The 23,440-nt window shown below is 43.2% G+C and overlaps 1 protein-coding gene across 1 annotated transcript; it reads left to right on the forward strand.

The window, feature by feature from the left end:
* Nucleotides 1–1,563: 1,563 nt before the first annotated feature.
* On the forward strand, nt 1,564–23,440 carry gas2l1 (growth arrest-specific 2 like 1). The gene is made up of 5 exons (XM_025005444.2): nt 1,564–3,272; nt 10,049–10,156; nt 15,885–15,981; nt 17,371–17,668; nt 19,087–23,440. The coding sequence occupies exons 1-5, from the start codon at nt 2,583–2,585 to the stop codon at nt 21,041–21,043; spliced, it is 3,150 nt and encodes a 1,049-aa protein (XP_024861212.1). The 5' UTR covers nt 1,564–2,582; the 3' UTR covers nt 21,044–23,440.

Genomic DNA, 23,440 nt, shown 5'->3' on the forward strand with positions numbered 1-23,440 from the left:
TGAGTGGATCTCAAATTAGAAACAGGAGAACCCTTTGATTCACTTCTGTCTGGAACATTTGGGCCCAATAAACTAGTGGCAAAAAATATCTTGATCATGGATGTTAACCTTTCTTTTTAACTCATGGCTGTAATCACTAATTTACTGATGTTTTTCATGCACCAAATTAACATTTCAAAAAACAGTGATTTTCTGCAGTGGGAGTTTTCCTGTTTAATGCATTTTAAATCTCTGCTCTGTTCTCTCTCCCTTATTTCTAAACCCTCCATTCTTATTTGCTTTGAGCTTATATTTTGCTTGTGGAAACCCGGCTTCAGCTGACTCCTTGAACTGGTTTTCATTTGTTTCGCTCGGTCGCAGATGTAAACAGGAGGGGCCGGGTTCTCTCCCTTACATCCTCCTTTTTCCTGACAGAAAAGCTGATTCATCCCAGCCCAGAAAATGATCTCATCAGTCCCCCACCTTCTCGCACGTTTGCTCTGCCCGTTAACTGTCCTAGGCTCCCCCTCCTTTTTTCTCTTTAAATGAAAACAAGCCCCTTTTCTTGGTAAAGCCTGCTCTAGTTTTAACAACAGACCTCAGAGTCAAAATGAGCGTGACAAGTGAGAAAAATGCCCAAATTTTACATTTCTAGATGCAGTTTAAGAATCTTGCTAATTTTAAGTTGCTTGAACAGCCGTATTTATGTACAAACCATGACATTTTTGAGTGATTTGTGTAGAAAACAAACATCCCACCTCATCGGAAAGTAAACTGACATGTTTGAGGTGGTGAATGGGACAGAAACAATCCAAACTATTAATGTATATGATGGGCAGCAAAATGTTTCTGTAATATTTGAGCTAGTGCAATAAAAGAAGCTTCAGACTTCAACTTAGCTTCATCGGGCAAAGATGACCGATTCAAAAGTGGTTTCTGTCACATGAAATTATTTCTGCATTTACAAAGAGCTCTTCATACAAGCCTAAAACCCAAAACTCGTGTTTTGGGTTAAAATCGAGCCCTTAGGCTGAATCTTTGGCCCCACACAGATATCAGTGCATTCGGACAGATCCAGCTGTGTTCAGGAAACGCCACCATAACACAAGACAAAACATGCTGCTGCCCAAATAGTCTTTTTAAAAATGGAATACTGCATTTAACAATATGAGGCTAAACTTTTTTTGTTGTTTTATTACAAGTCCAAAACCTTTTTAATCATCACCTCCCATCTGGACAGCTTCTTATAGATCTTCATAATTCCTAAAAAAAAAAAAACAGTCCTGATGGTGTTAAAGAGAGTGATGGAGCCCAGCTGTTAAATATACTCCTGTTTTAACTTTGTCCAGTAAAGTTTACATATTAAAGCTAATATTTATCAGTTTCAACTACCGGTATGTGGCCCATTAACCCAGGACAGTCGAGTTTTGAATAATACTGTTTGTTTTACAGAAACAGGACTCCATTTCTAATTGTTCAAACATTTTTTATTCCTTGTTTTTTACACTTAGTAACCTTTAAAGCTTCAACCAGTCAGTTATTTTGCACCAGGATGCCATCCCATTCCCAACTTCCATTGACTTGACTGTTTTTGGTGGCGGTCTTGCTCCTTTTTTTGTACTTTAAGCGAAGAAACCTGTCCTTTTAGGTCACTTTGCTGTAACATATCAACTCTAATGTTAACTCTGTCCTGTCTGCACAAGCAGTAGACCTGTTATCTGCTGCCCTGGGATGAAGAACAAACCTCATCTATCATGCGCACACATCATGTGCTCCTGAATTGGCTGCTTTGTATTGAACTTAGTTAAGGCTTTTGAGTCCATCATCACCCTGCTCTTCCCGGGCTTTGCATTTTATTGTGTCAGATCTTTAGAAACCAATAACCACCAACATGGCAGAACTTTGGACTGTCAGTGCCTTCCACATTCACACGGAGAGAGACAGATATTCGTCCTTCTTAGCTGAAATCCTAACACTGATTTGGAGAGCAGGGGGTTAAGTTCTCCTCCTCAGCCCGGAGTTTATCCCCCATAATGGGATGTGCCACCGAGTCGCTCTGCTGGTTTAAGCCACAGCAGGTCAACATATTCAGCTGAAGAGGCGGGCTGAGCCATCATGGGCTGAGCCTGTCTGAGGGGAAGGAGCTGCGCTGCGCTGCGCTGAGCTGCTCGGCCGCCGCGGAGCGTCACGCTGACATGTGGGAACCGGCGGCTCGTCGCCCGGCCGGACCAACGACTCGCGCTCGTGCTCGCGCGTCGGAGCCCGGGACTGATCCCTCTCGCTCCGGGACCCGGCGGCGATGCGCCCTGTAGAGGAAGCGGCTTTCCGCAGACATCCGGAACACGCATCCACGCGCCACGGGCCGAGCCCGCATCCCGGTGTGCTCCTGACGGCACGAAGCCCCGGATTCCATTCGATTTCCCCGCAAAAGGAAAAAGACAGAAAAGAAAAAGAAACGCGCGCGCACACAAGGAATGGGCGCGATGGGTGCGCCGACGCGGCCGCTGCGTTGTGTTTTGCGGATGGGGCCTCGGAGCTCCGTTGTGCGATGAGACAATCCGGGAATAACCGAGTAGACTTTTATTGCTACACAATCTGACAATATGGCTGATCAGAGCAACATCCAGTCCGCCGCCTCCAAGAGTATCCGGCCCTTTAAATCCAGCGAGGAGTACCTGTACGCCATGAAGGAAGATCTGGCCGAATGGCTCAACACCCTGTACGACCTGGACATCAGCGCGGACACCTTCATGGACGCGCTGGAGACGGGCTGCGCCTTGTGTCGGCACGCCAACAACGTGAACCGCGCCGCGCACGACTTCCAGCTGAAGTGGCCCGAGGCGGCGCGCGCCATGAAGGTGCCGTCCAAAGACGTCGTCTTCCAGTCGCGCAGCGTCGCGGCCGGCTCGTTCCTGGCGCGCGACAACGTGTCCAACTTCATCGCTTGGTGCCGCCAGGAGCTGTGGATCAAGGACGTCCTCATGTTCGAGACCAACGACCTGGTGGAGAGGTGCAACGAGAAGAACTTCGTCCTGTGCCTGCTCGAGGTGGCGCGGCGGGGCTCCAAGTTCGGCATGCTGGCCCCCATGCTGATCCAGCTGGAGGAGGAGATCGAGGAGGAGATCCGCGACCAGGAGAGCCTGCGGCCGGGCGAGCAGATCTCCCCCAGCAGGTGCAATGGTCGGAAGGAGAGCAGTCAGAGTGTGGAGGAGGAGGAGGAGGAACCTGACCCAGAGCCACACATCTGGCCCCAGAAGAGGGTCCTGTTGGACATGAGGAATTTGGATGAGTTGGTAAGTTGCAACAGATCCCCCAAATTGCGTGATAAGTACATTATAATGTATGAAAATTAGTTTTTACACTGTGGTGACAAGCACTGGAAACATCAGGCCCCAAGATAAAGACGTTTTCTCCCTTTAGCCTTGGCCAGGAGTGTGTTTTGTCTTGTGCTGAATCAGCTGACAGAAGGCCCAATATTTCCCACAGTGAAGCCCAAACACGTGGTGACAAAATGAAGCCCTCTCTCCAAAAGTATCATGTCAGAGTCATGAATATAAAGAGCGCTTTATAGATCCCCTGTGGTGTGAGTGCAAGCTCAGCATCAAGACTGCCAAAATTCCTGCTCACTCATGGGGTCAAAGTGTGGGACACCCCCCCCCCCCCCCAAAAAAAAAAAAAGATTATTGAATTATTGCTTTCCTTCACAGGCAGGAGTGCTGAGAACTTACAGCCACAGCCATCTGCTGTCTCTTTCATTGGGAATATTCAATATAATTCCCTCCAGATGATGGGGATCATCAGCTACTGTCACAGTTTGCATTTTGTTTCCGTCATATTCCCTCTCTCCTAATTATAGCACTGAAGTGGCTGACCTTTTGCCGGTGGCTGCTGCAGCGGACAGAGCACCTTGCTTGCACGGTGAAGGTATTTTCACGTTGATGAGGAGAACAATGACCTGAGAGGCAACAGGGAGAGGGAGGAGGGGAGGCTTATTGTGTGACTTCTGCAGACGGTAATAGGAGGAGAGCATGAGAAGGAGGATGCGCACACTGTTCTGTCCCAGCATCCGAGTCCGCACGCTCCCACTCGTATGACTGAGGGACGAGGATTAGACCAGCCTGCAGCGTTTTTGGGGACAGAACGACCACAGGAGAGCTTCTGATGCACATGCTTGTCTTCGCCTTTTCTCTCTTCTCTCTCTGATTCATCCCCTCGGCATGCGGACACATTCTGCACCCAGCGTCATGTGTCAGAATCAGAGATGCGCAGATTAAACAGCCTTTGACTGATATCGGAGGGGACTTTCTCAGACATCATGTGTCTGAAAAATTAAATCTTCATCCTCGTTGGAATATAGCATTGTAGCTGCCAGTACTGAAAACATCATCGTCACGAGGCAATTAGGACAAGACACAGTGGAAATAATTAGAGCACAACTATTAAAGCGGTTGGATATGTGGGTTAGAGTTAAATTTATGTCCCCTTTTTGTGATCTATTTGTAATTTTAAAGCAAAGATGCAGTAGTGAGACGTGTCTTACCAAACTAATAGTCAGGGCAAAATCCTAAATTTTCCTTGAAATCATTTCATCAGTATTAACTTTCTGTGTTTGTCACAGTTTAGTCTCCTAATTAATTCATCCCTTTTTATGTGTGATTTAATTGCCTCATTAAGGCAGATTAATGTACAGTCAATGACTTGCTTGTAGCTCATTTCTGAAGCGACATAACTGCTTTTCTGATAATATCCACTCTAAATTACACGGGTTTCACTCCAGGAATATGCATATCAGATGTTTGTGCAAACTGAAATGCTGCAACTTTGTTTTCATCCTTTAGCTGGGCTGTTACAGCTGACCGTTGTTTACGAGCGTGCGTGAGCCACCAGATATGTTTATTTACAGGAGTCCAGCTACAGTTTAGAGCAGAAAATGTCAAGAGTCCAATAAGTATATGAGCAGCACTTTATAATAGCTGATCATAAGTGTTTTTTTAATAGCTGGGAAAGAGTAGAACATTGACGTTCAAAAAACATTTTAATTATTGGATATACATGCTTAATCTTGTTTGAAATTGTTTTTTTGCTTTGACAAACTGTCAGGTTAGTTTAAGACAAAAGAGGTGGTGAAAAGAGGTGGTTTACATGTCATTAGTCAAGATGAGTTGGAACATGCACAGACAAAACAAGTAAAAACGTCTGTTTAGTAATCGCTGTAACTGTATCACAAGACAGCACTGGTTCTGATTAATCTTTAATCACTTATGTAAGAGTGAAGTGACTCAGTGAACTCCTGATGTGTCACATCCTCTACCTGCTGGATACAATAAGCTGTTGACTTTCCTGGTTGCACACCCTCACGTCAGCTCTCCGTGTCTTCCTCCGATCGGCCATTGCTTACTCATTTTGCACCGGTTGGGCCTTTCCACCTTAAGGTTGAGGAAGTGGCTCATGTCATCTGTCTTATGAGTCCAAATGTTTCTTTTGTTCCCTGTTTCGTGGGTGTGCAGGCAATATACTGTAAAACTCATATCCTGCATTCACAGTTTTATTTCCATGCCGTCGTGAACGAGGGACTGAGGTTATGATTTGATCAAAGCTGTGTCTGCATATGACGCGTTGAGTCAGCTGCAGGTACATATGATCATCTACCTTATAAGCTTAACACGGTCTCCTATTGTTCACTGCATGTAAAGGCATCTGTACAGTAAAGTACCTGAGCTCACAGCTGGATCATAATAGCTCTGTCGTTGCTGCTGGATTCCTTCAGTCAGCATCTTTTTTTTTCTCCCTGCTCACTCATTTAAATCGGTTTGTGTCTTTTTTCTCACTCCAGTCTTCACATTCAGCTCTTGTTTGTCTCGTCGCTCCCATCCCCCACTCCTGCTCTCCACAGCAAAGAGTGGAGCCGTATGTCTTGTTGGTGTCACTGAAGAGAGGACGTGAACAGAGCGCCACTGTTGGCTGACATCTTGATCTTTGGATGGAGACACCTCCAGATCACAACAAAGATTAAGGAGGACGTACTGTATATGTGTGTAGGAGGCCCGTGAGGATCCTCTGCTCCATTAACCTTATGGTTTAATTCATGCTTTCAGGGAACCAAAAAAAAAAAGAAAGAAAAGAAAGGCGTAGACAACAGACAGCACGCCTAGAGTGTCTTCACTGCACACTCTGTTAAACCTGACTGGAGTGGATGTGACTTTGGGAGGCAGGGCTACAGTAGACTGAAGGGGAAAAGTAGGTCATCCTGCTCTGCACTGGTCCACACTCAAATGCTTTGCTGAGTGAGCATGGCGGCCTTCAGAGTCAACACATGCTCCGCTTTTTTGCTGTTTTGTCTTTTGAAGGTGATTGCGCCGTGGCAGTCGTGCCCCCCCCCCCCCCCCCCGGTGTTTTCACAACAGCAGCTTGTGTGTAGAAATCTGACATATTCACATTACCCACTTTATCCCTTTACTGGAGCGTTTAATGCTATCAGCTGATCATTTGCATGATTTCCATTCAGCTGAGTGTCTGTCTGAGCAGCCGCATTCAGTGGGTGTTTTCTGCGTCTAGCCAGAGCCCCTTCAGGCCGGTCTCAGGTGGACACTGATCGTAAATTCCTCCGACCCCGGCTGCTATGAGCGGAGCGCTGAAAGCTGCTCAGGTTCATCAAAATAAATGGGCAACAGGAGCCAGACTCCGGCCTGATATTTAACTTCCTGCACTGAGTGATTACACTGCTGTTTGACTGAAGCAGATGAATAATAGTTATTCACTTAGAGCACTTGATGTCCATCAGTTTCTCGAAATGCTTCTCCTCCTCGTGTGCTGTTTGTCATGTTGACTGAAGGCAGAGTTCAATTTACAGGGAATAGCTTCCTTGTTGCAGCGTGTGATCACGTTTTGGAACGTTATCAGACACACGACACAAGGTTTGAAACCACATAATAGCAGCTTTTTCTGTAGATAACAGGTACAAGAATAGTTTGACATTTAGAAGACATCATTTCCTTTTAAATCTGCCTTCACCTCCCATGTGCACAGATCAGCACAGGATGTTTTTTGACACATTGTAGAGAAGCGTAAATAAACTTTTGTGCATAGATTCTGGTCTCGCCAAAAACTGCAGCCTCCAAAGTGTTCATAAACATATTTTTCCTCCCCGCGTGAGGGTGCTTACTGACATACCTGACCCCGAGGTCTTCATCTATCTCTGTTTTTCCGTCTCCTCGCTGCTGGTTAGACCTGTTATCCGCCTCACCACGCTAACTCCGTTTCAGTTCATTGCCACAGGCTCCAGCTTCAATGTAATTAGAAAAACATTAATGTCATTTATTCACCCCCCCTACACCCCACGCTGGCTTATAGTGCAGAGGTTGTTCTTCCTTTAGCTGTGGCGTGGTCATTTACATAACTGTTTATTCTGGCGGTCATGGTGGGGGTTTAATGAAGGTTTAGAGCTCGATGTAGCTGGGAGTACTTACTTATGGGTGGTGGTTCAATAACTAAAAACCTTGTGTTCTGCAGAGCATGTGGCCCATTGGCTCGCCTCTGTTTGTGTCTGCTTATCTGATGGACCCCCCCCCCCTTTCAGAAGTTTCCAAGCTTCAGGACATACAGATAAGCTGACAGAAGAGGCTTGTTCTGTCATTAAAACACAAACAAACTCACATTTACAGCATTTGTTGGGCTTTATTTGCTTTTACGACATCTAAACTCTTTAATTGAGGGAATGCACAGAAGTCAGAGCCTGGAAACGCCTTGTATGAATTCCTGTCAAGTGAGCTGCAATGTTCCCTTTTTATTGTCAGAGGTGCTGCACAGTATATAGCTCATAAAATGAGCCACTTAAAGCAGGCTGGTGCACCCAAGTTTGATGAAAGTTTGATGAGCGAACTGTGTGGTCTTAAGTAGAGATGTGAGGCTTCTTGGGGAAGAAAACACTGAACCCCGCTCTGATAACCTGAACCACAAGTTCAGTTTCTGTGCAACATAATAACAGGATTCTCATCCTATGACATCAGATATGCTTTTCTTTGTCATGATATTACTCTTTCATTGTAAAATCTCAGTCCACACTTGAATCAATAATGAAAATTAAGAGTAAAATCTAAACAAGTTTATCTCTCCCCCCCTCCCATTTCCTGTGTTCTTCCCCAGGGTTCCCTCAGCCCTCAGTCTGCTAATCTCCTTTATGAAAGGGCCCTCAGATGTTTGCAGGTCAGGAAGGAAAGGAATGAGGAGATAGTTGACTCATGCAGAGCAGATATGAGGTGATCTGAGCTCAGGCATCTTTGAAGGAATTTTTATTATACGCGAAACCCGCTGGAAACAAATGCAGACGCTCAGATTCAAAGGGATGGCCAAGTTTCTCTTTCTTTTGCCGCAAAAATATATCCGCATTCTTTCCTTAGGAGAGACGGCGGATTCTCAGTATTGGGGTGTGATGTAAAATGAGTTTGTTCCTTTTGTTCCTTTTCAAGCATCTGCAGCTCCTGCTGAAAGCGTCTCTCGTCTGGAAATCATCCTTCGATTTTTCTGAACATTCCCGCTTCACTTCCGCATGTTTCCTGCGTGACCTTTCCTCACTCCTCCCCTTCGACCTCGTTCTTTGTGTGATGTTGTGTTTTGGTTCCACTGTATCTGGTCTTGTTGACACAGCAGAGTGCACGCATTTCCCGCTGAAAGGTTCTCAGAGTGAATACTTCAGCCGTCAGGGCTGCTAATTATCGGGTTTTTATGCAAACACTTGATTGTTTGTTTAGTGTGTGAGTCGTACACCTTCAATTTGGAGGATAACTCATGCTCTCAGCTGGGATGACAACTTTACTTTAGCAAGACTGCTAACTGCAGGCTCCAAAAGGGAAGAGCGGGTCTGTGTTTGTGTCTGTTGCTATAGCAATCTTTCCATTAACTCACGAGTCGGGGTTTTTCCAAGCTGGGCTGGTCATCCTATACCGACTGAATGAAACACAGGGTAGCTGGGATGAGGAAAAAGGAGAAGGCTGAAGCAAAACAAAAACACAAAAAGATAAATATAATTTTGGTCCAGTCAGGTGGCGCGTGGGCTAAAAATAAAGGCTGATTTGCCACAAAACAGATGAAAGATAAATGGAGGGAGCAGAGGCTTTAGAGAAGCAGGTGAGATGCAGAGGCTTAGCCCTGATTCTCCCTCTCTCTTTAATTAGCATGGGATAAAAGAAGGGTGCTATTTTAGGAAAATAACAAGACGATGCGTTCCAAAACAAAGTATATCCCTCTGTACAGCATGAAAGGGGGGTGTAAACAGCTAAAGTTTAGAGGCTCATAACTTCAGTGCTAATAAAACACAGCCCTGTTGCCCTTTACTCCTTGTGTGTGTTCGTTCACTTCAATGCTCCACTTTCTCCACCTCCTTCACGGACAAGTGTGCACACGCCTTTGTCTGAGAGAGACGCCAAGACAAACATCGCAGTTGTCCAATTCAGCCGCGCGCAATAGAGGCTGATCTGACTCCACCCTGCAGTTGTGTCTGACTGCTCTCTGCCTAATAAGCACCCCTCGACCACAGCGAGGGCGCCGGCTCTGACTCTCAACTCAAAACCCAGCTGGCAACATGGGGGCCTGCTGATGTCATCATCATCGCCACCACCAGTCTGGTCTCTCTGAGATCTTTAACTCCTTAGGTTCATGGTGTCACATGAGAAAGTATGTCGCACAAGTGCTCAGAAAGTTCGAGAGCAATCATTTGTATGTGCAGGTATGTATTTTTGTGAGATGTGGTGGTGAACTAAACAGCCAATGTACCGAGGGAGGTGTTTATTGTGGTCAAACAGTCGGTGCTTGGAGAGAAGATCTGGCAGGAAGATGACATAGACGGCCTCCTATTCTCTGCCAGCCATAACTGTTCATTTCTCACACTGTAAAGCAGTCATTGTGTCGTTGTCCAGCAGTGCTTGAGTCACACTTACAGATTGGTGTGACAAATCATGTTCCTCATAACAGGGAACGCTTGCTGTCAGGTTCCCCTCCTGTTTGGATCACATGTATGAGCCCTGAATGTTAAAATAATCAGTTTTCTTTTTTTTTTTTTCTCTCCCTCCCTCAGGTACGTGAGATCCTGGGCCAGTGCTCCTGTCCAGCTCAGTTTCCTATGATTAAAGTGTCTGAGGGGAAGTACAAAGTAGGAGACTCCAGCGCTCTGATCTTCATCAGGGTAGGCCCTCTTCACCAGAAACACTGCCATCATTTAGAGCTCAGTTGAAACTGAGTGGAAACGTGTGTCAATGTAAACATTTGAATCACAGCTCTGACTATGAAACATCACAACTGTGTTTTAAATAAATCAGTGCACTCCGATCTGAAAACTGTTAACTTCTGTTAACTGAATACTTGTTGGTTAGTTTTGAGCTCGAATTTGAATTTATCATTATCACAACAAAGCAAATTGAAACAGCCACGAACATGTTGTCCAAAGTTTGACAGCCTGGTTAATCTTTAAGGCACCTAGTTTCCTGTCAGTGTGAACACACCTTGGTTTACTGGCCCAAGAAGGTTCGATACCAACTTCTATTATAAACATTTCTGGACGTCTGTCTCCATGTGAATTTACCTTGGTCATAAAGGAGGTCAACCTACAGGTGTTGTTTTGTAGAAAGCAGTTTTTTAAAAATTATAAAGCAGGATAGGTGTTTTAGTATTTGAACAGTTTTGAAGTCGCTGCTTTCCAGCCACTGAGCTGCACCTCAGTTTTTTCTGTAAAGACATTTTTAGGGTGTTTGCACATTTCTTCCCTAATGTAGGTGAGGTTAGTTTTGATCCTGTGCTTTATGAAAGTGAAAGCTTTTTTTTAAAAGAAACAACGTGCAGTGAAATGGTTTTAGTTACTGTGTTCTCTTGACTTTGCTCCGAAGTGCATAATAAACTCAGCCGCTTTCTTTGTCAGCATTATTTTTCAGTATACATGTGAGTAAGAATTTTATTTTGATCACAACGTCTGAAACATGGCGACAAATCTCACAGATTGTTCTCATTTATAGCTGAGCACATGAGAAGACATAAATAATAAATAATGTAATGTAATTACTTTATCTTTTTCCATGATGTTTTTGGCATTATGTACTAACAGCTTATTTCATATGGAGCTTTGGGGAAAAAAACATTAATGGTGTATCCATGTATAATAGAAAGAACCTTCTATGCAGTTTTTCTAAACTTTTATAAACACACTCTAAGGCCACGTTAGGCTCACATTAGCTTGTTAAAAAGCACTGTTTCCTGTCCTTTCGTGCTCTTGTCTTGCTCTGGATGGCCATGCTGCCAGATCTCAGAAATTCCCCTACCAAAAGAAAGAAGACAGTGGCCAAAACTTGACAGTAAAATTAAAACATGGGTTGAAACAATTCTAAATAATGCTGAATATTTTAAGCCTCAAACGTTCAGCTTGTATATATTTGGCACATAGCACAGAAGGCGTTCAGTAATGGAGGGGAACCATATGGAGCTTGCATATGGCATCGTGTGTTGTTTCAGGGGTTATGTAGCAACAGATATAACACTCAGCTGCTTGACTGAACCGAACCCCTTTAAGCTGAACGATAAGCTGCTGTAACTGCGTTGTGATTTCTCTGTTCTATGACAGTGTTTACACCCTGCCTTTTTCTGGCCCACTCCCAGGAAGGCCCTTTTTCCACGTAGACACAAATAGAGCTTTAAGTAATTTCCTGCGTTCTCCTTATCTCGGTCCCAGCTGGATTCCTGCTGGATACTTGGACTCGTTCTCAGTTCAGGGGCTGATTCTGTTCTGATACTCGCCTCCGAGGATGGTGCAGGAAGGCTGGCTGACACAAAAGATCGATTTGGTCTCGATGGCCTAAAACACACAGCGGTTTAATGGACTATTTGGATGGTGGTCCTAGTTTCCTGTACTTAAATTACACTTTCTGACTCACTGGCTGTCAGGAATATCAATATATTTCTCTTTTGTTGGCCCCACTCGGTCTGTGCCAGGAGATGTGATATTTACTGTGTGGTGAAACATTTAAAACACAGCCTTACCTGTCAAAATATGGCTGTTTTTAGAAAGTAAAAATGCATTGTGGTCGTGTTTTTGAGCTGGCATATCTATCTGGAAACAGTCAACATCATTTCCACACTCTGCTGAACGAACCTTTTGAAAGAATTTTGCATTTTTCGTTCTTTATTTCAGTCTCAGCTCTTATTTCTTGTCCGTCAGCCGGGTGCCCCAGCTCAGTAGTGTTTGCAGTTTTATAAGTGCTGACTCATTTGCACATTAGACTTCTTCAGATACTTGTTTTGAAAATGCACATCATGAGATTACTATTGTTTTCCCTCTCTATTGAATCTGAAAACAAAAGGGTAATGGTTTATTAAAACATTTATTTTGACATAGTTTTACAAAGCCTGAATCATTAGCTGCTAAAAAACAACTGAAGACATCTTCTAATATTAGATATTTCATGTTTTGTTTGTGGTTACATTGCAGAAACTCAGCCTGAACCACTGAGAGCCGAACTAAAGATTTGCTTCTTAAAGACCTCCTAAGATCCATGACATGCATTTTTATTTTCTCTTTGCTGTTTGGGCTGATTGGGACCTGATGGGAATCAAGGAATGCTAAACAAAATGTGATATCCACATACGTGGGCGCCAGGTGTTAGAAGGTTAAACCACTTAGCCGTCCGATCATTTGTGTCGTTGAAACTTGATTTTAATATCAGTCTTATGAGCTTCTCTGATTTTGTTCAAAAGGCTTCTGAGAATTGTTTCAAAGAGCTCCGAATATAACTCAAAGCCTCCAGGTAGGAGTGTTACAAGTGGTTTAGCATCATTCTCAGAGCAACTTTAGGTGAGGAAAAACATAAAATCTTTTATTTTAGTAGTGCTGGGTAGTGTGTTAGTCGTGTGGGGCTGACATTGGTCTGCATGACACACTCTTTTGAAAAATCCATTCTGTCACCTTTCTTAGAAACCACACACAGTTGCTCCTAAACATGAGACATTTAATTCCTTTTATTTGGAGCAAACCTGTTTTTCAGATTTGACACAGATCAGACACACACACACACACACACACACACACACACACACACATACATTATGCATTTTTGCTTGCAGTAATTTAGAAGCTCAGCAGCTAAGATTCAAGAATGTTTGTTCTGTTTTTGCAAGGCGTGACTTTTCAACAAAAACTACAATTAATTAAGGTTTGCAAAGAGTTTTAATTGTCTGAGTTATCACTCCTCTTGTGCCAGACCCAAATTATCACTCTTGCACTGTTGCATTTATCAGTTCAGACATTTTCCCGCAGTGATCACTTTCATTCCTAATATGATAGGTTTTTTGTACGATGTTAGAAGTGTAACTGAACCTTCTTGTTTTTGCACAATCCACTTTGAAAGACTTTAATTACTCAAGGTCATTCATCATCTGAATCCCTTATGTTCAAGAAACAGTAAACATCTTAAAACCCAGCCTTTTCACACCTGTTTCTTCCTCTCTTTAAAGGGTAAAGATGAATCATGAATAACCCATGTCAGCTTATCTTTACTAGCATATTTTCTTCATAATTGTAACATTTTCAACATTTTTTTAGATTTCATGACTCAAAGCTGCTTTGCACCAAAATGTTCTTTTTTGGTTTGTTTTTTATGATTTTAGCTCCTGAAATCTAGAACAAAAACATGCACTTGCACATACAGCGCACACCCAAAATGGCAGCAGGTGCCCAGCCAGTGTTTGCTCACTGTAAACACGTTTGCCCGTTGGATCACGCATCTGTACTCGGCATACAGTATTTAAGTTTGGTGTGGACTCTGCGTGTGTGTTTGCATGTCACAGAGCCTTTGACTTGTCAGACAGGCTCTCTTCATCCCGTTTCCACCCTTTGCTGATTCATCTCAGGGGATGACAGTGATTATACACTTGCTCAAGCAGCTACAAGTGCATCGAACTCTCTTCTCTTATTCTCCTAATGGGAGGATACACGCTTTAAGACCTAACAAAACCCTATTCAGCAACCAAAGCTGTTACAAGGACCTTGGGATGAAGTCGTGAAAACAAATGGTCGAACGGTCTCTGCGAGCAGAGGGGGTGGTTGTCAGGGGTGGATTTTTGGTTTCGAGGGAGGGTTCTCCTCAGTGGGAGGGGAGGCTTTTAGCTGTGGGGAACAACAGCTGAAATGAACCGTGAGTTTAATATCTGAATTTACCAGCATTTAAGAAGAAATTGCTTCAGCACGCCCCGACAAGGATGACAACACCTCTCTCTGTTCACTGTTGCCATGGAAACAGGGTCTGGGTCTCTGTAGCGGTAGAGTCTGTGAAACCCCTTCAGTGGTTGAAAGAGCTGGCAGCTGAGCCACAGATCTAAAGTGGAACATGGTTCCTAAACATCTATTCAGCCTCAGGGACCTCCCAACTGGTGCTGTGTGTTGTGTATAAATAATGAAACGAATGGTAAACCTGTTGGGTGAGGAAGAAGTGATGCAGAATACATACATTTGGATCACCTAATATCTGAAATTGCTGTGAGCTGTAACACAATTGATTTTTTTGTTGCTTTCTATCTTGCATACTTTATATTATCTCATATAACAAAACAGGAATTATTCTTAACATGCAGTGTATGAGCCATCACACTCCAATAAGGCATTTATTTGTATTCACAGTTGCTGCTACCCTCATCACATCCACTCTATTATCCCCAGTAAAAACAAAAACAAAAGCATTAGCTAAAAGTATTCATTTTTGTCTATATGTTGTACTGTCGGGCTGGACGTGGTTTGCAGTATGCACTTTACAGAAATGTGAAATGACAAAAAAAAATCACAAAGGACATTCAAGAGGAAAGAAAAAAAAATGTATGCAACCTTTATGCAAATCTCTCTTGTCAGACGTTGGGAGCGTTTGGTTTTGATTCGTCAGAGTCTGACACGCAGTCATGTTTAAAAGAAGATGATGCGTTACGAACTCTGTGCATCCTGCTTTTCACTGCTGTCTCGTGGTGGTCACACAGCGTCATGCAGACAGTAAACCTGTTACTGGCAGGAGGTCAAAGCAGTGGCGTGTAAGCAGTTTATACCCCCTAGTCTGATAGAGATAAGCAGATGAGCTGTTTTGACGGATTTGATGTGGGAAGGGCAGCAAAGCAGATGAAAAAAAAAAAAACTTGTCGCAAACTGGCAGGGATTGTATTGGGGAAAAGGTCCTGAAAGGCGCACGTGGGTTTCCTGTCTTGGGACTGTGGTCAAGATAAGATGCGGTGCCACGTGTGTGCGATTAGGTGGAAACAAACTCTGTGCCAGCCCACGCAGATTTATCATTATGGATTGCCTTGCATGCCCTCAAATTCGTAGGTATGGCCTTTAAAACATGTGGCTGACAGACTGTGTTACACAACAAGAAGGGGAGCGGGGGCTGATGTCACATCAAGCAAATTATGCTGCTTCAGTGAAGGCAGTGTCTGCCTGGGAAGAGAGAAGCTCTAGAGTGTGATTTTTTTTTTTTTTAGAATTTTGGGCTAAGAAAACCCTCTCTGTTATGGCTATCCTAAGCCCCCACCCCTCACTCCTCTTCTCCTGAAAAATGAAATCTCTGCTGAGGAGCCGAGTGGACAGAGGGGACGACTTATTACCAATTCATCCTGCTGCTCTGTGAAAACATGGTGCCGCCAGCTGAGAGGCAGGAGAGAAAAGTGTTGGCACAGTAATGAACGGACCTCATAATGGCAGCAAGTGGGAGGGATGTGGGAGGAAGAAACTGCGGGGGAGTCAGAGAAAGACGTGCATCAATACGTTATGTCACATTCAGGGTCAACCCTGGTTCTAAAATTTCTGTATCTTTTGGGTTTATTTCTGTTTTCATCTGTTCTCGTGTTGCATTTTCTTTATTTGTTGAAGCCTTGTTTTTCCTTTTCCCCCTCAGGTCCTTCGGACTCATGTGATGGTGAGGGTTGGAGGGGGCTGGGACACACTGGAGCACTATTTGGACAAGCATGATCCATGCCGTTGTGCTGCTTTTGGTGAGATTCCTTCCTGTTCTCTTCTCTATTAGGCCCAGAACAAAACAGTTTTGTTGTTTTTTTTATTTGTAGCAATAATTAATGAAGATTAAAACATTGTGATTGAATGTGTGAAGTTGTTCCTTTTTTATTAATTTGACAAACTTAGCAACGCCCGGCCACAAGTAAGTTGTGTCACACTACTTCTTGCCAAAAAACAAAGTAAGTGCAGAAAAGAATGCAAGAGTGTAATTAAAGTATTTAATCCCAACACTATATTATATATGCACAGCCACTCATATCATTCATTCAGTCCACCTGCCTGCAGACTTGTCCCTGGAAGTCTCAAACGTACAGATTGCAATAATTTGTAAGTCATATAAACACTCTAACTGAAAGTAACACAAAGCCAACATGATCAACTGCTGAAACTGAGAATTGTTGATTTCATTTGAAAATATATTTGTTTATATGGACTTTTATGCCAGCTAGAGATTTTTGTAAAGTTGGGAATAGGTTGTGCAATAGAACATATCAAGAGATCAAGAAACACATTTCCCGACTAATTAGATAGCTGTCAACCAGTCAGTAACATGATCAGGTTATAAAAAAAAACTTTTCAGTGAGACAGACTCCTTTAGAAAACAAAAGTCTGCCTGGAAAATTGTTGAACAATTAAATAAAACTACAAAAATTTAGAAAATACTTAAAGAATGACTTTAAAGGATTCAGATAATCAAGAAAGATCTGTGTATGCAAGTGACCAAGCTGCAAAAAGCACTTTTTTTGTAGGTTATATGTATTGAAGTTGAGAAGAGAATATATTTTCTGGGGGAAAAAAAAAAAAAAAAAAAAAAAAAAAATATATATATATATATATATATATATATATTTTATCACTTTTGGGATTTGACATGTGGGATTCTCTGTTTTAACATTTTGTGTAGAGTTGCAGCTTCTTTTATCACAAGTTTATATAAATTCTAACATTTGCACACAGTAATCAGCAGGACGGTGACACATGTCCATAACTATGTTGTGTCATACCAACCATCCTAAACTAAACTCCCTCTGAAGAGTCAGAAGATGAGTATTCAGCTGCCACTGTCTGTAATCTACCCTGGTGATATGTTTCTAACCCCAAGAAGCTACACTGAGGATTATAAACTGTTGTTAAAACTGGCTTATTTTGTTCCAAAACGGTCTTGTTAAACCTGTTAAACTGCTCTGACTGATGTGTTTAACGTGATTTGTCTTTCCACAGTATTTTATCAGCAGCTGCTCAGATCTTGACATGCCGTGGTGGAATCCTGACCACTAAATATCTTCAGTTGTTGCTGATTGAACAGCCTGTCTGCCAATGTTGGTTAAAGTCTGACTTAAGCACTTATTATAAATCTGTTTCCACAGCTCACCGATACCACCAGTCCAAAGCTAGTGGCCAGGGTCAGGGAGCCCAGAGCAAGTCCTCCAGCGCCCAGTCTTCTCGCTCCACCAGCCCAGGTCCACACTGGAGAAATGAGGGCATCGCGCCTTACAAAACTCCTGACAGGCGCTCCCTGGAGCCGCAGAGTGCTTCCTCGTCCGCACGATCAGTTCAGTCTCAGAACTCCTCCGCCCGTTCAGAGGTAGACTCTGGAGCTGCGCGTACGCTGCTACCGAAGCCCCCGCGAGACCGCTCAGAGCAACGCCATTTTAATCCTCTCAGGTAGGTGTGCAGTTAAGTGTTACACCTGTTGTTGTCTCACAGGGCATGCCCCGTTTTCTGCTTCTCGCTCTGTGGCGCCCACAGATGGACAAGCAAACAAGACACATAGACTAAGTGGGGCATACCAGGGAGCCACAGATTAGGCCAGAGCAGATTTATCTAATCTCAGGTGACATTGCCTTGATAAATTTAACTCACACAGCCACCTAACAGCACCTCCTAGTGGACAGAAGGTGGAGATTGATTTGTATTTTTAACAATTGTTCCTACCTGTTCCTATCTGAATCCCTTCTGTTCATTTTTCGACATAATAACTGCCATAGAGGGACTGTGTGGGATGTTCCCAAGATTTCTTCTTGTTTTCATTGTTAGCTGACTGACTTAATGAGTATGAAACACATCACATCACTTTCCAGTAAGTCAGAAAGTGACTGTGCCATGGTTTCACAATAGGGAGCAGACTGATGGTTTGCTTTGTTTATTCAGATTAACACTCTAAATGAAGGACATCCCATTTTGACATGGGTTTAAATAGGCAAAGACTAATCTCACATCTCAGGTGATTTCTGAAGTAAACAGGTCAACAGGTGAGCCAGGAGTCCAGTCTTATTGAGGTCTAACTAAAGGTGCAGAAAAAGTCATTTAAACAAAAACAAATCTGCACGTGTAGCATCATAATTCAACACGAAGGATTGAACTTTGTGCTATCTCTAAGTACAATTTCAATTGACTTCGGTATGGAGTTTCGATGTTTTTTGTTAAAAGTGCAGTTACACTGATCATAACATTGCTGGTAAACCTAAAAGAGCCAAATACAAGGTAGTATTGTTTAAGAAATTGTCTAAATTTGATGCTATTATGTTTGTATAGGGTATATATTTGTGTGATGACTTGAAATCTTCAGTCACAGAAGTAATAAAAGCCTCTCATTGACCATCATTCATCACATGTATATTTGCTCACCCAGAAATGTGAGGTATGAGCTGCAGTCAAACCTGATGGTCCTGTTGCTGTGTGACAGTAGAGTTGTGTTTCGTTGAGAAAGAATCGTGTTTTGTGTTAGCCTAGAAAATCTATGAGACCTTTAATCCTGCCCCCACTTGCTCTCATCTTCTCTGTAATCCTCCTGGCTGTCACTGCTCTTTGTTTCAAGACACGTCTGAGCCTTAGGTCAGAAACACTGTTTGTTTACAGGCTGCAAATACTCACAAATCCTCAGTATTGCTCAATAAATGCCACATGGTTTTATAAATTAGGATAATTTGGGGGGGATTCTCTTAGCTGCATGTTGCCTCTTTTCCTTCTGTGTAGTGCTATGGGGATTGAGTGCCAGTTAAAATATAAAAGTTATGGTCTATTCTTTTCCAGTTTGTAATTTTGATATAGTTTTCAACGACTGCTTTCTGTTTACAATGCAGGAATAAAGAGACAAAGATGCAGATGACAAGACGTCTTTCTGGAGACAGTGACTCTTCTACAGCCTCCTCCAAAGGAGGAGGAGGAGGAGGAGGAGGAGGAGGAGGAGGAGGAGGAGGAGGAAAGCGCTCACTTGGCGGTTCTTCACGGCACTCTGGTGAAGAGGTGGTACTGCTTGTCAATCGCAAGGAAGGGAAGCACATGATCGAGAGGGCCGGCGCAGGGAATCAGACTCCATCCCAGAGACCTTCAGTGCCTCGCGCCCGCAGCAAATCACAGGAACGTCCATCATTTGCTTCGTCGCTCAAACCAAATTCACCACTGCGGTCTTCTGATGGAACGCCTACGTCTCGCACCGACAGGGGGCGCTCCCTCGGAAACCAGGTCCTCAAGAGGCTCCATCCTCCTCGTTCCCACAGCCAGACTATGTTAACCAGCCGTACTTATTCGAGTGATGCCATCAGTGGACACGCTTCCTCCTCTAAAGATCTGCAGCTGCCACCATCGGAAAGACGAGAGGACCTGGTGCCTAAACAGGTACCTCCATGCTCTCCTAGAGGAGGTGTTGGACTCATGAAGAGGCAGTTGTCTTCATGCACTAACTCCCCTATTAAAGGAGTCCAGAGCAACAACAGCAGCCCCAACAAGAGGACTGTAACTACGCCCAGACCTCAAGCCCCTCGATCACCATCTACAGGGAGAGGCAGACAACTACCACCTGTCACCACTGGAGGGCGTCGCTCATCACAACCATCTCCTCGCAACTCTAATAATCAAGCCACCCGCTCCCCTCAGATCTCACAGGCTCCTCGCTCTGCTGGACGCGGTCAAGCTAAAAACAGCTCTGGACCAAAGCATCAGGGGCCCAAGGATGAAGGCCTCGGCTTTGGATACCAGATGCTGCCACCGTTAGATCCTCAGAAGGAACAGGACCTGTACCGCAGCTTTGAGGCCGAGTTTCTGGCCAACACCCAGCAGGTTAAAGAAAATGTAATTGGTAAGTCTCCAGGACGAAAAACCCTGCAGGCAGCTGCACTCTCTGAGCCGAATGTCTCTGACTCTCCTTACTCCTCTTCTAACTCGTCCACTTCTTCCCTTAATGTGGGTGCAAAGATTGGAACTCTCCCTAACCTCAAGGAATCCAAGAGAACTAACCTGCATCACTTGCCACAGGAGGATCCTTTAAATATACTTTCTGGACAAAATCTTGGAGGCTCTCATGAACATTGGGGTGAGCGTGAAGGGGGACTTAAGAAGCTCCCAGCCATTTTGAGCTCAGCAGAGGAGAAGGAACTTCCATTTTCTCTGTCTAGAGAAACAGACAGGCTAATGAATCACATTCCCTCCCAATCTGCTTCCCACTGTAGGAATATGAATGGAGAACTTGGAAGTTGTGCTCCTACAGGTGGGCTCACAGGTCAACAGAGTCAGCTTGACTCAATGACTGAAGATGTGCCACTAGCAAATCACCTTCCAAACCCAACTTACGCCCTGGAAAATAACGATGACCTTCTGCCTTCAGAAGGTCAATCACTAGTACCCCTGCCCCCCTCGGACTGCTCCTTCCAGGATTCCTCGAGTGAAAACTCTTCCACATGCTTCAGCTTGAGCGAATCCCGCTCCGACTCCCCCCCGCCATCTTTACCTATAACCAACGGGGAAAACGGGCAAAAGAATGCAAACGATGTAGGCTCGGCCTCTAAGCACAAACTCGCACGGTTCAGGCCTCGCACTGACAACAGGCCACAAAACGCCCCGTCACGCATCCCCACGCCGTTCGGCTGCAGAGATATTCACTCTCGCGAAACTCTCTCACCCTGCAGCACACCGCCGCTGTCTCCTAAGTGCTCCCATCCATGCAAGAGCTTGCAGCAGGCCTTCACAGACTCCCCAGCCAACAAGGACCGCTCCTACCCTCCACAGAGTAGCCTGGACACTGAAACTGTAGCACAAAACTGATGGAAGCAGCTGGTTATCGTCATAAACTCTGACTACTGTGTAAAAAAAAAAGATGGGATTGGACGTCAAATACACCCTTTTAATTTAGCTTTTTTTTTTCTCGAATTACACTAGGGGTTCACATTGCTTTTTTGCACTCAAGCCAAATTATTTATTACCAAAGGTATGATTTTATGTTTAGTATCATTTTAATATGTATATTGGAAAAGGGGAAGGGGTGTTTTTGCCAATCATATGGTTAATAAGACAGTTCTGACACTCTCACATTTGACTCAGACAGAAAATGCTACTATGTGCTCTCTTGTGGTAAAGTGCTCAACACTCGAAGCTTCATCTTTATAAACAGCTCAAACTCTAAACTTTTAGTCAAATAGGTTGTCTCTCTCCAGTAGTTTGTCATATCCTCTCTGTTTACCTTGACGGTCAAAATACTGCTACTATAACTGTATAATTCTCCACATCAGTGGTCATCTTGTGTAATTATCTCTGTTCATATAAACAGTATATTAATAGACAAAAATTGCTCCATCACTCCTCAGAACTTATTAAGCATTCAACCAGTTTCTTTACAGCTGCACGATATTATTACTGTACTTTGTCAACTTTTTGCCATCAGCCAGTGTCGTCATTGTTGATATTTGTTATTTAATGCCTAATTTGTTTTAGGATTGTTTTAATACAGGGCAACGTTTTAATTTATATTTCACAGTGAATTAAGTATGAAAGGTCTAAAGAGCATCGAGGTTTGTGTAACTTTGTGTCGTTGTCACTGAAACTGAAGTTAGGAGCTCCTTCTCTGACCAAACTGCACTCTGGAGTTCAATGTTTCTACAAACGTGTACGAGCAGCAGGAGTCACACGCTGAAGAGATTGAATGTGTAAATACACGCCGATGTGCTCAGTGAAAAGTGGGTGTTTTGTAAATACAGGATGTGGAATATACAGTTTTAATGTACATATTTGCTGTTTTAACGTCTGTGATGCCTTAGCTATGCAATATTGGTGTTGGAAATGCCTTGACGATTCCCTTTTGCCTTAAAAGATTTGACACAGATGAGGTTTTGAATGTTTTTTTTTTGCTTTGGTGACACTACATTCGCATTATTTACTGTTTGTTATATTAAAAATTGAAGGGACTGAGTGTGAGTGTTGACAAAAAATGAGGAACATTGCAAATTTTGATCGGACACTAAATCTGATGTAGATGAACCCTGGTAGCTGTTGTAAACGCAAGAAATGACACATCTAATGGTGACATCTAGTGGCTAAAAGAGACATTTTACTGTAATTTTTTTTTTTTTTCCACTCTGATCCTTTTACTGCACATGTTCAGGCTGACGTGTCGATGCAGATCAGTGCCGATAACGCTGGAACGATGTTAGATGGGTGGAGAAAGATTGTAATTTGACCGTGCATGTGTGGAAAAAAGTGCATGAATAATAGATACTGAAACTGGATAATAAGGCTGTCCTGTGATGTTCTTGTTGCCGTCAGACGAGACTCCACGCACAGAGATAACGATCCTGTTTTAGGTTTCTGACAGCTGTAGACTTTGAGAAAAAGACTGTATTTGAAAGTTGAAAAGTTGGAGTTTTGGTGTTTCACACCAACAAAAGAGGAGGGGAAAAAAAGAAATGTTTTTGCATGACTCTCTCAATGTATTGGTTAAAAAGAAAGTATAAGCAAGTATGTATATACAGTATGAAAATATGTACAGAGCTGGAGTAAAGAAAGGAGGGATGTTGGTCTAATTTATTTATTTATGAAATCAGCTCTCAGCTGGCTCAGGTGACATCTGTGTCCAAAGTACTGTAAGTGAAAAGGTTTTTAGGGGAATCCAAAAATGTGAGGAATTTATTTAAAGATCCATCAGTTTTCTCAGCAACTCTCAGATAAAAAAAAAACAATTTTATTTGAAATTTTTTAGACAAATCAACATATTTGGCTCCCTCCAATATTCAAAGACGTTCATAACCAAAATAATTTATTTGTCAGCTGGAGTCACAAAAAAAAGCCAGGGTTGTTGGTTTTTAGTTGTTTTAATTTTGAGTTTTGATTCACCGGTGGTTCAGATCGCCCACTTACACGAACTGTGACTTTGAGAAAGCATGGAAAAAAACTTTTATTTCTCATTTCTCATAAGGATGAGCGATTTGAGAGATAGCTTGTTGTGCGAAACTTTGGAAATTCGATAAAAGTCTCACTCATCTTTAATCTCAACCGTTGAGATCTGAATGTTTGTGATGTGATGCCATTTTCTTCAGAAAGATGTACAGATTGCTGGATTTGTGTACTGAGTGTGTATGCAATAGCAATACTGCAATGTTCCACTTTTTTAATTCTAAAAATGCTATCAAACTGTTCTTGTAATAAATTTTCTCTCCTGAAGTTTGTTAA

This window comes from Kryptolebias marmoratus, linkage group LG1 (genome assembly GCF_001649575.2).
Source record: "Kryptolebias marmoratus isolate JLee-2015 linkage group LG1, ASM164957v2, whole genome shotgun sequence".
NCBI classification, from domain to species: domain Eukaryota; kingdom Metazoa; phylum Chordata; class Actinopteri; order Cyprinodontiformes; family Rivulidae; genus Kryptolebias; species Kryptolebias marmoratus.

Coding starts and splice junctions, on each gene's coding strand:
- gas2l1 (XM_025005444.2), top strand. CDS start 2,583: ATGGCTGATCAGAGCAACATCCAGTCCGCCGCCTCCAAGAGTATCCGG. Junction 10,157..15,884: donor GCGCTCTGATCTTCATCAGG/GTAGGCCCTCTT, acceptor TTTCCCCCTCAG/GTCCTTCGGACTCATGTGAT. Junction 17,669..19,086: donor CGCCATTTTAATCCTCTCAG/GTAGGTGTGCAG, acceptor TTTACAATGCAG/GAATAAAGAGACAAAGATGC.